We start from the raw sequence: 14228 nt of genomic DNA, 5'->3' as shown, positions 1-14228 counted from the left end.
TGTTCCAGCGAGAGTCGAGCTCCATGTCTTGGTCACGCGACATACCTTCGCGAAGTGACCTTTTCTTCGGCAATTATGACACAGGACATCTTTAGCGGGACAGGACACCCGGGGGTGATGCTTATTGCCGCAGAAGTAACATTTGGCATTCTCTGAAGAAGAAGAAGTGGCGGCCAAGGTGCTTTCCTCGTCCACAACGGGCTGCGCGGTGGCAGATTCCGAAGCAGCGGCCGGGAGCGTCGGCTCCGTGGGAATCTCGGCCACAGCCCCCGCAGTTAGGTAGGGACCACCGTACACCTCCGCCCGAGTTTGCGCCAGTTGCAATATGCGAGCCTGTTCGAACGCTTTTTGAAGAGTCAGAGTAGTTTGCTCGAGCAACCTTAATCTGATAGCGGGCGAGGCAATCCTTGCCATGAAGGCATCTCGCATTAGATCGTCGGTCGACTCCGCGACCATACGCGGTTCCATCAGACAATCTTTTCCGAGTCGTCTCAACTCATGTATATAATGTTCTCAACTCTCCGACAGATCCTGGCGTCGACTAGCAAGCATATGGCGGCTGTACAGGGCACCTCTTGGTTTGACGAAGATGTCCCTTCATGGTCTCTATGGCTTTTTCATATGTTTCACAATGAGAGATGTAGTCATAAACGATGTCGCTCACGTGGCAGGTCAATACCGAGAGCTATTGCGGCACGGTGAGGTCAGGTACCACAGTGATGTAGTTCTGGAGGGAGCTATACCAATGGCCCCATTGGCTGTCGGCGTTCGTCACCTGAGGATCCCCACAGAAGGTCTCGAGTTGAAGCAGCTTGTCCATCACTCCAAGCGTAGGATTCAAGTGGATTAAAATGTAGTGAAAATCAACTGAAGTCCACACCAAAACTCAGATAATGAGCTTTACCCCACTTTAATTCAGCAACATCTAGTAAAAGAACAATACACTTAATAAGCAAGCATTCACAACCACTTTAAGGCAGTATCAGGTATAAGGCATACTATCAGTCATTCTTACCAACTCGAAGCCAAGACAACTGCAGTGTAAAATCCTTCCCCCTTCAACCGGTGCTTTTATAAGCTGCAAGCGGATGAAGAACGAACTACATCCTTAACCGCAGTGTGGGAGGAGCGGCACTGCACAGAGATATTATCCATAGTTTCACATCATGGTGCACTGGCAGCAGTGGATTGCATGATGTGGAGCTTACCATACTTCAAATACTTCAAATAACATGTAAAGACAGCTGTCCTCTCTACTGACAAATTTCTCAGGTTATTAATTCATTTACAGCATTTATTTTTTGGTCGAACAATTTTTTTGTCTCACTCCAGAGGTTGCGTGACTATTGTAACAACCCTGTCTCTGTCTATCTGTATGTCTTTCTGTCTGTGTTTGTCCACTTCAATATATTGTTATGAATTTGGTAATGCAACATCTAGAGCTAGGTAGATCTGAATAGGTAGGTATTCGGCTGTCGTGACAGGGACTCTACATGTAATAAGTTATTGATGTTCAGGCGGTTGTCGGGGTAAGATGTATGAGTGTGGATCTACCTGGAGATTCGAGTGTTAAATAGTGAGGGATTAAAGGTAACGCCCCTGTGAGTATCACCTAGTAATCAAACCTTTGTCCTTTATGGCACTGCAAACCACATAAACATTAGTTAGGTCCTTAGTGCAACATTAAATAATTCCCTTTCCCTGACATTGACTTCGTAATAAATGGGCACCACCAGGCCAAGAACACCGCCACAATACACCGCCACCGTTTACACCTCCAAGGCCTACAAACCTCGCCTGCGCACCTCAAAGGCCTACCAACCTCGCTGGCACGTGTTACACCAGGACCGCGGGGTCACGGACGGGAGATGTCAGGAGTCGCATGCCGCAGAGGGCGTGACCTGGGCGAGTTGGGAGGCTATGATTGGCTGAGGAGCGCGCCAATGTGACGTCATCGGCCACCAATATAGGCGACGGTCGGACGCCATTTCGGCAGTTCGAGTGGAGTCCAGAGTTGAGAGAGTTGAGTCGCAGAGTTCGTTGTTACAGTTCCGTACCAGAGTTCGTGGCAGTTGGCACAGGACACGGTTCGTTGCACAGTTCGTCGGAGTTGGCACAGGACACGGTTCGTTGAACATTCGTGACCACAGCTCGTTGCAGTTGGCAGTTGGCACTTGGTTTTGGTTGCTTCGTGCAGCCCTGCGGTGGACCGTTGGAGCAAAGGAGCTCGTGGTGTGTGTGGGCCGTTGGACCGACGAGGCCTGGTGGCGCTTGGAGGCGGACGCAGAGGGCCGTGGAACTTGGAGCGAGGTGTGCGATCGGGCCGAAAGGAGCGGTGTTGGACGGCAGCCACAAAGACGACGAAAGACCAGATAAGCCCGAATCCGCGTACATTTTGAACGACGTGACGTGTTCTTTTCGTAATTAATCTCCCTCGTTTTGTGTTTGATATCAGTCGTGTGGGGACGTCCCGATTTAGTTATTAGTATTACCGGCGCGTGTTTTTTTCACTGTTATTACTTTTCAATAATAAATCCTTATATTATTTTCTGTACATATTTGAACGCAGTTTCCTGGGTGTTTCATTTTAATAGATAAGGCTGTGGAGCTCGTTGCGTCTGGCCTCCCGCGCGTTTAACTTTGTGTTGAGCTTGAATCCGCCATTGAGTTTTCGCCTCGGGAGTGTAAAGTCTCGCAATTGGTCATCCGTGTTACCCTACGGTGTTCACCAAGGGTAGTCACGCGACAAGTGGTGTCAGGAGTGTAGGATTTGAACCCGTCGGACAAATTTTTTTGTCCGCGGCGAGACATCGACACAGTCGGACAAATTTTTTTGTCCGCGGGGAGACATCGACACGGTCGGGCGTACATTGCGCCCGACGTTCGAACGCAAAATTTTTATAGTCGAGGCGGAGAAATTTAATAATCAATCGGGCAAACGGAGCGCGATATCGTGTCTTCGTCAAATTTAAATTGTTTCAGGAATTATTAAAATAAATACGCGCGCGGGAAACAATCTTCCGGAAAGCGGATGTCGGAAATTGATGAGATGGAAGTACGCAGCGAGGCCTCCGTCAGCGTCGGGAGTGAGCCGGAAATAGGGGAATTAGATGCAGAGGTGAGCCTTGGAACCTCCCTCGTCCCGAGCACCAACTTATCCCCCTCCCCCACCGGGGAGTCGGGAGTAATAGGAACGGCCCCGACAACCGACCAGATGTTGGGTCAATTGCTTCGAAAAATGGAGTCCCAGGGGAAGGAATGTAGGGAAGGAATGAAGGGAATGAGTGATCGATTGGAGGAACAAATTGAAGGGATGGAAAAGAACAGTGAGCGATTGGGAAAGCAGATGGGAGACATGTACGCACAGAGAGAGCGAGCCAGTCGGGAATTGAATGAACAAATGAAGTCACAGGGGAAGGAATGGAGGGAAGGAATGAAGGGAATGAGTGATCGATTGGAGGGACACATTGAAGGAATGGGAAATAAAATTGATGGGTTAAAAGGGGAACTGAATGCCCAGAGTGATAAAATTGAAGGATTAAAGGAGGGATTGAAAGAACAAATCGAAGGGATGGACAGCAAAATCGATGGATTGGAGGGAAAAATGGAGGTGATGAATGAACAAATGAATGAACAAGGGAATGAAATAAAGGAAAGGAATGAACAATTGGAAGGAAAAATTGGGGAAATGGCACAGCAGCTGGGGGAACGAATTGATGGCATAGAAGGGAGAGTGCAAAACCAAATTACGGACAGACTGGGGAAATTTGAGGGTAAAGTAGAAACTCAAATGGGGGCACAGGAGAAGCCAAAGGTGGCAAAAATTGAATCGGAATGGGGGGAAGCTAGATTGGGAACAGGAGAGAGTACGGCCCATGCAGATGTGCATGTTGCTCACAAGCAGGGAATTGCACAGGGAATGGCAATTGAAGTAAATGGGGAGACCGCAGGTGCACAGGTGGATGGGGAATGTCCACAGGTGGATGGGGAATGTGTACAGGTAGATGGGGAATGCCTGCAGGTAAACGTGGAGTGTCCACAGGTGAGCGGGGAAGGAAATTTGGAATGTGAGAGTTGTAATGGGGAATGTTTCCCACATTCTGGCCTGGTTGTTTATCGGGACCGTGTGGATGTCACAACACCCCAACCGGGGGATGAATTTGGAATTGTGCAGCACCAGGGCGGTGGTGCGGAGCAAGAGGGGGTAGAGTTTTTGGGGGTCCGTGCAATGGAGCCGGACCAGGTATTTATTGGGGATATTGATCAAAGCCTGGCGGGGCCAGGAATGATTTGTAATGATGAGGATGATTTGATCCAGCGGCTGGAGACCTGTGACAGTCCCATGGAGGTAGAGCTTGTTCAGGCCCAAAGGAGTCTGGGGGAAGAGGTGAGTTGGTCCAAGGAGGTGGTTGGAATGACCGAGGGGACGCTCACTGTACACTGCTATTTGGAAACAGAGGCTCCAAAATTGGACAACCAGTTGGGGGAGTTTGTTGGCTCCGGGCTGGATTTGGATCTTGGAGGATCGGGAGATAGAGCTTCTGGAGATTTGGTCCCTGTAGGGAATTTGGATCAACTGCAGGGAGGGGCAGAACAACCGGTGGTAGAGGTTGTTCCCTGCAGCTGCGGAATGGCAGTGGGAATGAAAATTTGTAAAATAAAATTACAATGGGAAATTGATTTGGAGCAGCCATGGTTTGGATTGGTCCCCGGGCTGCGGGATCTGGATATGGAGAGGTCATGGGTGATGGCCTCGGGCAAAAGTTGCCCCTTTCAAAATTTGGGTATGCCAGCCAGCTGGGGGGCTGTGATGGCGAGATTTGGACGTGGGGTCCAGCCTTGGGTGTCGAGGTACGACCTGGGTCCCACGGGGGGTCTGGTGGAGTGTGGCGTCCCTTGTCCGTCGGGGCGCCGTCCGAGCTGGTGGCTCGGGCCGGCAGGGTCACCGGACCCTGGTGGGGGTTAAGACCTCCAGGGAGGTCCGAGGTGGTTTCTCAAGCCTGGGATGGCAAATATTGAGGACCACTGGGGGGAGGTGTTGTGGGTCGCGCTTTGGTGGTGGCACCGCAGATGGCCAGCTTGGGCCTGATGTAGTGATCACCCGGGCATGCGACCTGACACCCTCTCCCTGAGACTTTGGGACAACTGGCATGTGATGACCTGCCATGCCGTGTTGGTCGATGGACGCGGGTCAAACCGAATGGACAGGGATGGAGATAGCCTGCCGGACAACCATTGGGGCATCTGTGGAACGTGATGGTGTGAGTGACCTTCCACAGATGCTCCGTTATGATTTATGGACTCTCGGGTTGGGAAGAGAGCCATGGGGATGTGAATCGGGAGATGTGTAACGCGCCGAGCATATGGGCCATGCTCGGCTGGCATGTGTATGGCAAAGCATCCTTCTTTGGTGAGGTGAGTGAAATGTGACAAATGGTTGGCATGGGTAATCTGTGGGTTAGATGGAAATTTAAGGGTGGATTTTGAAATGCCATGGTGGACACTGTACAGTGACGCCATTATTGATCCAGGTGTGTAGACCAAAGTGTTGGAGGCTGTGATGAAATTAATAGGGTAGCAAGACACAGCTTTCAACTGGTTGCGGGGGCAACTGTGCTGATATTTGGGACGCGGGATGATGGGGATGTAGTTGTGTAGCCTGAGGGTCAACGTGGTGCTGTGCGTGTCCGAGGTGTGTGGACCATGTCTTCTGGGTGGGTCTCCTGGTGGAGCATGGCTGTTGACTGGACCTTGGTGTGGTCAAGTGTGGGTGAGCACTGGGGGGCTGCAGTTCTGTAGTCGGACTGGGGGATGATGGGGAGGTGCAGGGGACGTGGCTGTAGGGATGCCACGCACTGCGACCGTGCCCCCCAGGGCCGAGGTTGTGTGTGCGGTAGTGTGTGTTGTGGCAGCAAGTGCTCACCACATTGGCCAGCTGGGGCTGCTGCAGCTGTGTTCCTCGCAGGGGGGCCGAAGGATGGATGGTGGGTCGCACCCTTATGGACACCCATGGGCCATGTTGGCGTTTTGACTGCTCACCTTGTCCCGGTGACCCTTGCACGGTAGAGGTGCAGAGCTGTCGTGGCCACAGGTAGTTGTGTAGTGATGATCACCGTTGGATGCGGATCCACATACCTGCCAGTGTAGTGGGGACAAAAGAGAAATTTGGAAGTATTTGGTAGGCCCAATGTGAAATTTTGGGATTGTGAAGGGTGGATGACGCTCTTGGACCTGACCAACCTGCAACTACCTGCACTTGAGGTGAGTGTTTTGAGGAGTACTGTCCCAGGCTTCAGGACTTGCTTTGGAAATTGGGGACATGTAAATTGGAGTTGGGAGGCGGGTGAGAGTGATGACATGGCCGGTGAGGGGATGGAATGGGAGCCACAGTGTCTTGTGGGTGGCGTATGTTTTTGTATTGTGGTTATGTGTTTTGATGTGGTCGTGAGAGTGGAACCTGGAGAGTGTGTGATGATTATTGGAGATAATGAGGGATGATAATTGTGCTTTTGGAAATGTACTTTTGGGAAGATGTGATGGTTTAAATGTGAACTGGGGGGATTTCACATGTAGCAGGCCATGGCAAGCCTCGTAACACCTTTTACACCATCTATGAATTGTACTGAATTGTGCTGAGTTGTGTGGAGAATTGAATGGCAGCGGGGGAGGAAGTGTGTTTTGGGGACCATGGGTGGGGAAGGTGTGTGTGTCCGCAGGTACAGAGCAAGCTCTGAGGAGCGATGCCTGCGGGCCCCCCTCTGCGGCAATTACCCCTGGCAGCCGGTGGTAACTGGAAATTGGAGCTCGTCGGTGGAGGGTCTGGTTGGGCGCCGCGGGGTGAGGAAGTCCCCCGGTGACCCGTGTTGCTGCGTGAAAGCAGGAGGCAAAGGAGCCTGGTGTGTGTGGAGACCCTCACCGGCGAGGTAACGGCGGAAAGGGGCTGTTGGGCTGTCACGGGGCCAAGAGGTAAAGGGGGGGGGGGGGGGGCAATGAATTTGTAAGTCGGTTGACTTGTTTTTGGGACTGCGGGCACCACAGCCTGATGCGCCCCCACCATCTTTTGTGCGGTACCTCCCCGCTGCCTAGTTGAGGAATGCACACACACGTGAATGACATCAATGCCATGGTCCTGCAGGGGGTGTATTGGGAATAAGTGCTTTGTTGATTTTTGCAATGCCTTGATGACCTATGGAATGAGAATGAGTGGTTAAGGGGTCTGTGTAGCATGAATGTGGGCGAAATCCACCGAGCCGTGTCACTCACCTGTAACATCTGGACAGGGCCCGAGGAAATTTAGGGGGATGCATTGGGGATGGCCCCGCAGGTAAGGTTGAGTCTTGTGGCATCCACCGGGGGACGCGGTCTGTAGACCGGGGTATGTACAAAGGTTAGAGTTTTGAGTTTTGGAAAGATGGTTAAGTTTTGTGGTTAAGTTAGTGTTGTGTGTTGTTGTTTCCTCCCTCCACAGGAACAACGAAGAAGATGTACATACTTGCATGATGGTTAAGGGGTTCAGCATGTTAAGGAAGTGTAGGTAGGTAGTCCGACTCACTTCCCACAGCCCTTCCTGATTTATTTCATAGGTTAATTAAGTGTGTGACAGTAAGTGTTAAGGCTGGAATGGTAGCCCTGCGGTGAACCTTGCAGGAGCTACGGTTCCAGGGGGGGGGGGGGCTGTGTTATGAATTTGGTAATGCAACATCTAGAGCTAGGTAGATCTGAATAGGTAGGTATTCGGCTGTCGTGACAGGGACTCTACATGTAATAAGTTATTGATGTTCAGGCGGTTGTCGGGGTAAGATGTATGAGTGTGGATCTACCTGGAGATTCGAGTGTTAAATAGTGAGGGATTAAAGGTAACGCCCCTGTGAGTATCACCTAGTAATCAAACCTTTGTCCTTTATGGCACTGCAAACCACATAAACATTAGTTAGGTCCTTAGTGCAACATTAAATAATTCCCTTTCCCTGACATTGACTTCGTAATAAATGGGCACCACCAGGCCAAGAACACCGCCACAATACACCGCCACCGTTTACACCTCCAAGGCCTACAAACCTCGCCTGCGCACCTCAAAGGCCTACCAACCTCGCTGGCACGTGTTACACCAGGACCGCGGGGTCACGGACGGGAGATGTCAGGAGTCGCATGCCGCAGAGGGCGTGACCTGGGCGAGTTGGGAGGCTATGATTGGCTGAGGAGCGCGCCAATGTGACGTCATCGGCCACCAATATAGGCGACGGTCGGACGCCATTTCGGCAGTTCGAGTGGAGTCCAGAGTTGAGAGAGTTGAGTCGCAGAGTTCGTTGTTACAGTTCCGTACCAGAGTTCGTGGCAGTTGGCACAGGACACGGTTCGTTGCACAGTTCGTCGGAGTTGGCACAGGACACGGTTCGTTGAACATTCGTGACCACAGCTCGTTGCAGTTGGCAGTTGGCACTTGGTTTTGGTTGCTTCGTGCAGCCCTGCGGTGGACCGTTGGAGCAAAGGAGCTCGTGGTGTGTGTGGGCCGTTGGACCGACGAGGCCTGGTGGCGCTTGGAGGCGGACGCAGAGGGCCGTGGAACTTGGAGCGAGGTGTGCGATCGGGCCGAAAGGAGCGGTGTTGGACGGCAGCCACAAAGACGACGAAAGACCAGATAAGCCCGAATCCGCGTACATTTTGAACGACGTGACGTGTTCTTTTCGTAATTAATCTCCCTCGTTTTGTGTTTGATATCAGTCGTGTGGGGACGTCCCGATTTAGTTATTAGTATTACCGGCGCGTGTTTTTTTCACTGTTATTACTTTTCAATAATAAATCCTTATATTATTTTCTGTACATATTTGAACGCAGTTTCCTGGGTGTTTCATTTTAATAGATAAGGCTGTGGAGCTCGTTGCGTCTGGCCTCCCGCGCGTTTAACTTTGTGTTGAGCTTGAATCCGCCATTGAGTTTTCGCCTCGGGAGTGTAAAGTCTCGCAATCGGTCATCCGTGTTACCCTACGGTGTTCACCAAGGGTAGTCACGCGACAATATTTTTGCTTTAATTTTTTTTTCTTCTTGCAACTGCCTTTTAGATCGATGTGAAACTTTAAACTTAGAAGGGACTCCCCACAGAGAATATTGTATTGCTAACTCTGACATCATAGGTCACATGGTATGGCAGATTATATTGCATCAATGGGAAAAAATTGAGTATCTTATCCGAAACCACTAAACGGGAAAAATCTGAAACATGGCATATGCCATCAATTCCCCATGAGGCATATATGGTGATAAGGATTTTTATTTTAATTTTTTTTGTATACAAGATCGAGGCTCGTGTAAGAGCTAACATTAATCACAAAAAAACAAATGGACACATAAAACATATAATAAAGGGAGGGGGAGATAAGATGGGGAGAGAGAGGGAAGTACACAAGTACAACAATAGAGAACAGGGACATCGGGAGATCTGTGGGAGGGAGAGGGCTTGGGGGGAGGCGGCATGGGAAGGAGGAGGAGGAGTGGGAGAGGTATAAAACACATGGACACTGCTAGGAATTCCAGGAAAGAAGTCGGTATTTCAAAAAAGTGGATCTGGGGTGAATTAATGGGGGTAAAAAAGATCAAGGTTTTGGATGGGGGAAGATAAGAGAGGGTGGTGAACAGCTGTTTTAAGACCTGTAGGGAGGAGTGGGATTGAAGAAAAAAACACCTTTAGAACCACCTTTGGAGGCCATTTTCCCGCAGAGCGGGGGTTGGCCTTTTTCGGGCACCTTGGTCCCCTTTTTGAAGCAATGTTTATGGCCAGATGCCCTTCCTGCCGCCAACCCTGTTAGTTGCCTCTTGCGACACAGGGAATTACCAGTGAACTGGTACTCAATTTGCCGACCTCAGAAGGATGACAGGCTGAGTCAACCCCCCTGGCGTTAATTCAGCGATCGACCGGGATTCGAACCCAGGATCCTAGGATCCCAAGCCGGCATCCTAACCGCTAAGCCAACACCAGGCGTCCGAGGAGTGGGATTGAAGAGAGTGATGGATTTTGTTTCAGAGGCAGGAGAAAAGAGGAATGAAAGAGTGAAGGTGAGCAGAGAGTCTTGATTTTGGCAGTTTCAGCAGAAGAGGGTTGCTGACTGATCTCATCCTGCATAAATATTTGGGATACAGAGCGCAGAGCTGAGGGAGCTAGGCCGGAGAGGTGTCGGTAGAGGATAGAAAGACCACCAACCTGCCTGTGGTGATTGAGTGAAAGGCCCTCACAATCAGCTTCATCGCGGGAGATTCCAATGATTCTGAAAGCTTTGGTTTCAACAGCGTGAAGCCGAGCTAGGTGTGAGGTAGGAGCACCGGCCCAGAGGGGAGAGCAGTATTCCATTGAGCTGCAGATGAAAGCGTTGTATGTGGTGAGGAGCTCTGGTGTTGTGCTAAGTAAGGAAGGACTTCACATGATGGAGGATGCCCAGTCGGCGACTGGCTTTGGAGGCCAGCTTGGCCGATCGTGAGAAATGTGGTTTTCCCAGAAAAGAACATGGCAGATAGTGAGACCAACCAACAACTAACCAACCAATAGTGAGACCAACGATGGCGTCATCAGTGAAGTGGTATTCCATCCATCATTGGTTGACTCGAAATACTCATCCGAAAAAATCTGAAATTTAATATATTTGATTTACGACCCAATATGGTGAAGAATTAAACTTATGACGTCATCAGTCACGTGGCCAGGCAGCCATATTGGATTGAAAAAAAAAATGTTAAAAATCGTATTCCCCAGAACACTTAACAGATCGAGGCCAAATGTCATGCAAATGTCAGACTATGATCGACTAGCCATGGGGAATATAGTTTGAAAAAAAATTAATATTCCTCTTCATTGATGTAATTTAGGCTTAATGTGCACAAAGTGGTCGTAAATATCCTAATAGTCAATTAATAATCAATAACGCTACAGATAACGGCCTGTATGTGACATAATAGGATGCATGGATGATTGGGGTATATGGGTCATAATAGCCGTGGGCATAATGGTAGCGTATTCATTTAATGATGGTATTTTTGTTCAGAATGAGCGCGCGACACGAGACTATGGTCTCTACTGAGTGCCGCCGTTGTCAATGTCCATGTTTTTGGAAGAGCATTCCTGATCTATACCTGTAGCAGTTCACCAATGGGGGCCTTACTGGTCAGCCCTCATTGGATCAGATTACATTTTTACCTCACGCTGCTAAGGCTATATATATTTATCTGGTGTAGTACCAAATCCACCGGCTTGCTCGCTTCATATCGGCCTCTCCTTTCTGCTTCTCATAATATAACATTGATTGTAACTGCTCCTCTTGTCACGATCCATTTGTTTACTTATTATGTGCTGAAGAGACTGCACACGCATCTCCAAAGTGCAATAACAATCACGGCAGATGTGGAGTGGAGGCAGTGCTGAGACGATTCCGCGATTGGAAAATTGAGAGTACGAACATCAGGGAGGGAAAAGAAGTCCCTTTTTGCAATGTTTTCCTCTTCAAAGCTGAGAAGATTAAAATCTTAACGCCAGATGTATGGAATAAGGAACAGGCTTGGTTTGGGATGGAATGGGTAGAAAGGAAGAAAAATGTGTTTGGAGATGGTGTGTTTAAACCCTCGAATCCTCAAACTTCTGACTGGTAGGATTGGACCTTGGTTTGGTGCTGCATATGGTAATTGGAGGTTGTTTATTTTAATCTTCAGCATGTTGCTATAAATACTTTTGATGTGCCAACCTATTAAAAAACTACTTGTACAGCTGAGAACATTTACTCCTGATAAGAAAATGTTGGCATAGTCTGACATGATGGTTTTGCACTTATCTTTGAACTATGTAACCTGGGTTTGATCCTCTGCCCAACTATAAGCTGTTGAGTAGGTGATTCACACGCAGGGCGTTGCATCCCAATTTGTGCCATCCCTTGGATGGTCATTGTGCTAGGTATCCCATCTGCTGGCATTTTAGCTGGTGGTATTTAAAGATTCCGTGATGTCCTTCATGAAGAGCAGACCTGAGTTAATGCTGGAACTCCAAAGAAAAATCCCAAATTCCTGTCACCATTTAAATGTCAGACTTGGCCAGATGGCTTGTGAAAGACCTGGGCCAAAATGTTCCCCAGCTGACCCTATTTTTCTTCTTCTTTTGCAGCACAAGGCTCCAAGTAACATCACCGGCTGATTGTACAGCTGTGCCGCTGATGCATTCTCTTTAGATTAGGGAAATAATTTGTAATTTGTTCAGGGTGCCGATGATAGCTCCCCTCCTATTTGTGAAGGGCATCATGTGATCACATGTATTGATAAATCACCCTGCATGCAAAACATCGGGATGACAGTTTATGGCGGGGTCGGGATTCAAACCCAGGCTTGACGGCTTTATGGAGAGTGTGCATACCTCGCAGCAATACTGCCAGGCCAGGTGACCCTATGAGAAAGTGGCAATAATTTGTGCCATTAAATTTTTTGTTTCGTGGAATTTGAGGATTGCCACCTGATCTCCGCTTACACCGTTACAATATTTGGTGTCACTACGGATCCAAATCCTCTCTATATTCTGTAAAATATATTTTCTTCCATCTGCACAATGGTGCCCAAATCCGCTCGTGATTGAATCAGAAGACGACTGAAACACTAATTCCTACTCATGTACTGCCGTGCTTGGAATACTGTAACTCACTTTGGATTACCTGCCTCTTCTCTCAAACCCTTACAACTCATTCAGAATACGGCAGCCAGGCTCGTCGTTCAAACTCGTCACATCACTCCAATGCTCAGGACACTGATTGGCACCCAGTATACCAGTGTAGGAATTTTAAAATATTGCTGATAACCCTTTAAATTCCAAAAGAAATAGTTTCCTTCATCCTTTTCGGACCTCATCATACCTGACGTATCTGCAAGAGCACCACGGTCTCACAATGGGAATCTCCTAGTGGTGCCTCACACCATAGACTCTTTTGCCACTCTGTGGAACTCGCCACCTTTCAAAATCCACACAACCTTTAATAACTTGCTTTTAATCCTCTCTCAAAATCCTACCAACATGCAGTTGCATTTTCCTAATTTTTACTCTTCTTGCCTCTTCGTTCTTTGTAACAGTCTTGAAATTCTACCTCTGAACGAGATACACTGCGTGTACGGCATTGAATGTCCTTCTCTCGGTCTCACTCCAAAGCAGGCAGCTCTGACTGCCATTGTTAAAGATGCCGAATATAAAAGGCAATAAAGTTCCAAGAAATTCCCCTCTGTGGCGTTGATTTCATCTCATGCCCCACCCTCAGCCCCATCTTCAAATTTGAATTCCCATTTCGCTTCAGCATTGAAGATGAATCACCATAAATGACATGCAATTGTGCTTTTCATCTTCTTTTCATGAATAAAATTTTTTCACCGCTTTCATTTGCATACTAACGGCACGATGTGCATTTGTCTGACTTGTAATCATTGCTAAATTATTTACGTGAATTCTCTTCTGCTAAATTATCTTATGAAACATGTGGGCAAATGCAGCTACTGATACTACTACTACTACTACTACTTTACTATCCCCTCCCCCCTCCTTTTTTAAAGGCCATTTTCCCTGCTAGAGGGAAGGGGGGGGGGGGGGAGAGGGCGTTAGCCTTGTGGGCCCCATGGCAATAATCATGGTTCCTCTTTTTGAGGCAATGTTTTCATGGCCGGATGTCCTTCCTGACACCAACCATTTAGTCGCCTCTTACGACACGCAGGGATACTGTGTACCTATTCTAAACCGGGGCACACACCGGCACATTCATCCCAGCAAGCTGGTACTCAATTTGCCAACCTAGGAAGGATGACAGGCTGAGTCAACCCCCCTGGTGTTAATTCAATCATCGACCGGGATTCAAACTCAGGATCCTAGGATTCCAAGCCAGCTCCCTAACCGCTAAGCCAACACCAGGCTATTACTACTTTACTATAAAGGCACCAATTATTTCCACATTTTTTTTTTTGTGGGATTGGTCGAGGAACGTTTTTGACCCAAGTCTTGCACACAGCGGTTGATCAGGCTGGACATTTGACTGATTGTGGCAGGAAATTTTAATTTGTCCAGGGTGCTAGCGATAACTCACCTACTCTTTGTGAAAGACACCGTGGGATATATGATGTCCATCAGCGACCAGCGTTGGCAGATGGGGTCTTCCGGCTTAACGTCCTTCCAATGGATGGCACACACGTTGATACCTCACCCTGTATGTGAAACACCAGGGTGACAGGTT

General features: G+C 48.7%; 2 protein-coding genes across 3 annotated transcripts in view; both read left to right on the top strand.

The window, feature by feature from the left end:
* Positions 1 to 14228, top strand: part of LOC137432882 (protein phosphatase 1L) — a 239881-nt gene that overhangs the window by 19942 nt on the left and 205711 nt on the right. The gene's annotated exons all lie outside the window — the stretch shown is intronic.
* Positions 3207 to 13213, top strand: LOC144893198 (uncharacterized). Its single transcript, XM_078782841.1, has 3 exons — positions 3207 to 3958; positions 4022 to 4479; positions 13087 to 13213. Exons 1-3 carry the CDS (start codon positions 3215 to 3217, stop codon positions 13211 to 13213), a joined length of 1329 nt encoding a protein of 442 aa, XP_078638967.1. The 5' UTR covers positions 3207 to 3214.

This window comes from Myxine glutinosa, chromosome 8 (genome assembly GCF_964187855.1).
Source record: "Myxine glutinosa chromosome 8, kmMyxGlut1.1, whole genome shotgun sequence".
Taxonomy (NCBI): Eukaryota; Metazoa; Chordata; class Myxini; order Myxiniformes; family Myxinidae; genus Myxine; species Myxine glutinosa.
The sequence above is the reverse complement of the archived record's forward strand: the minus strand, read 5'-3'. Positions and strand labels throughout refer to the sequence as shown.

Bases quoted from the DNA above. Each gene is read 5' to 3' on its own strand.
- LOC144893198 (XM_078782841.1), top strand. From the start codon at position 3,215: ATGTTGGGTCAATTGCTTCGAAAAATGGAGTCCCAGGGGAAGGAATGT. The intron at 3,959-4,021 runs GTGGATGGGGAA...GAATGCCTGCAG, and splicing joins GGGAGACCGCAGGTGCACAG to GTAAACGTGGAGTGTCCACA. The intron at 4,480-13,086 runs GTTGGGGGAGTT...TCTTTGTAACAG, and splicing joins GCTCCAAAATTGGACAACCA to TCTTGAAATTCTACCTCTGA.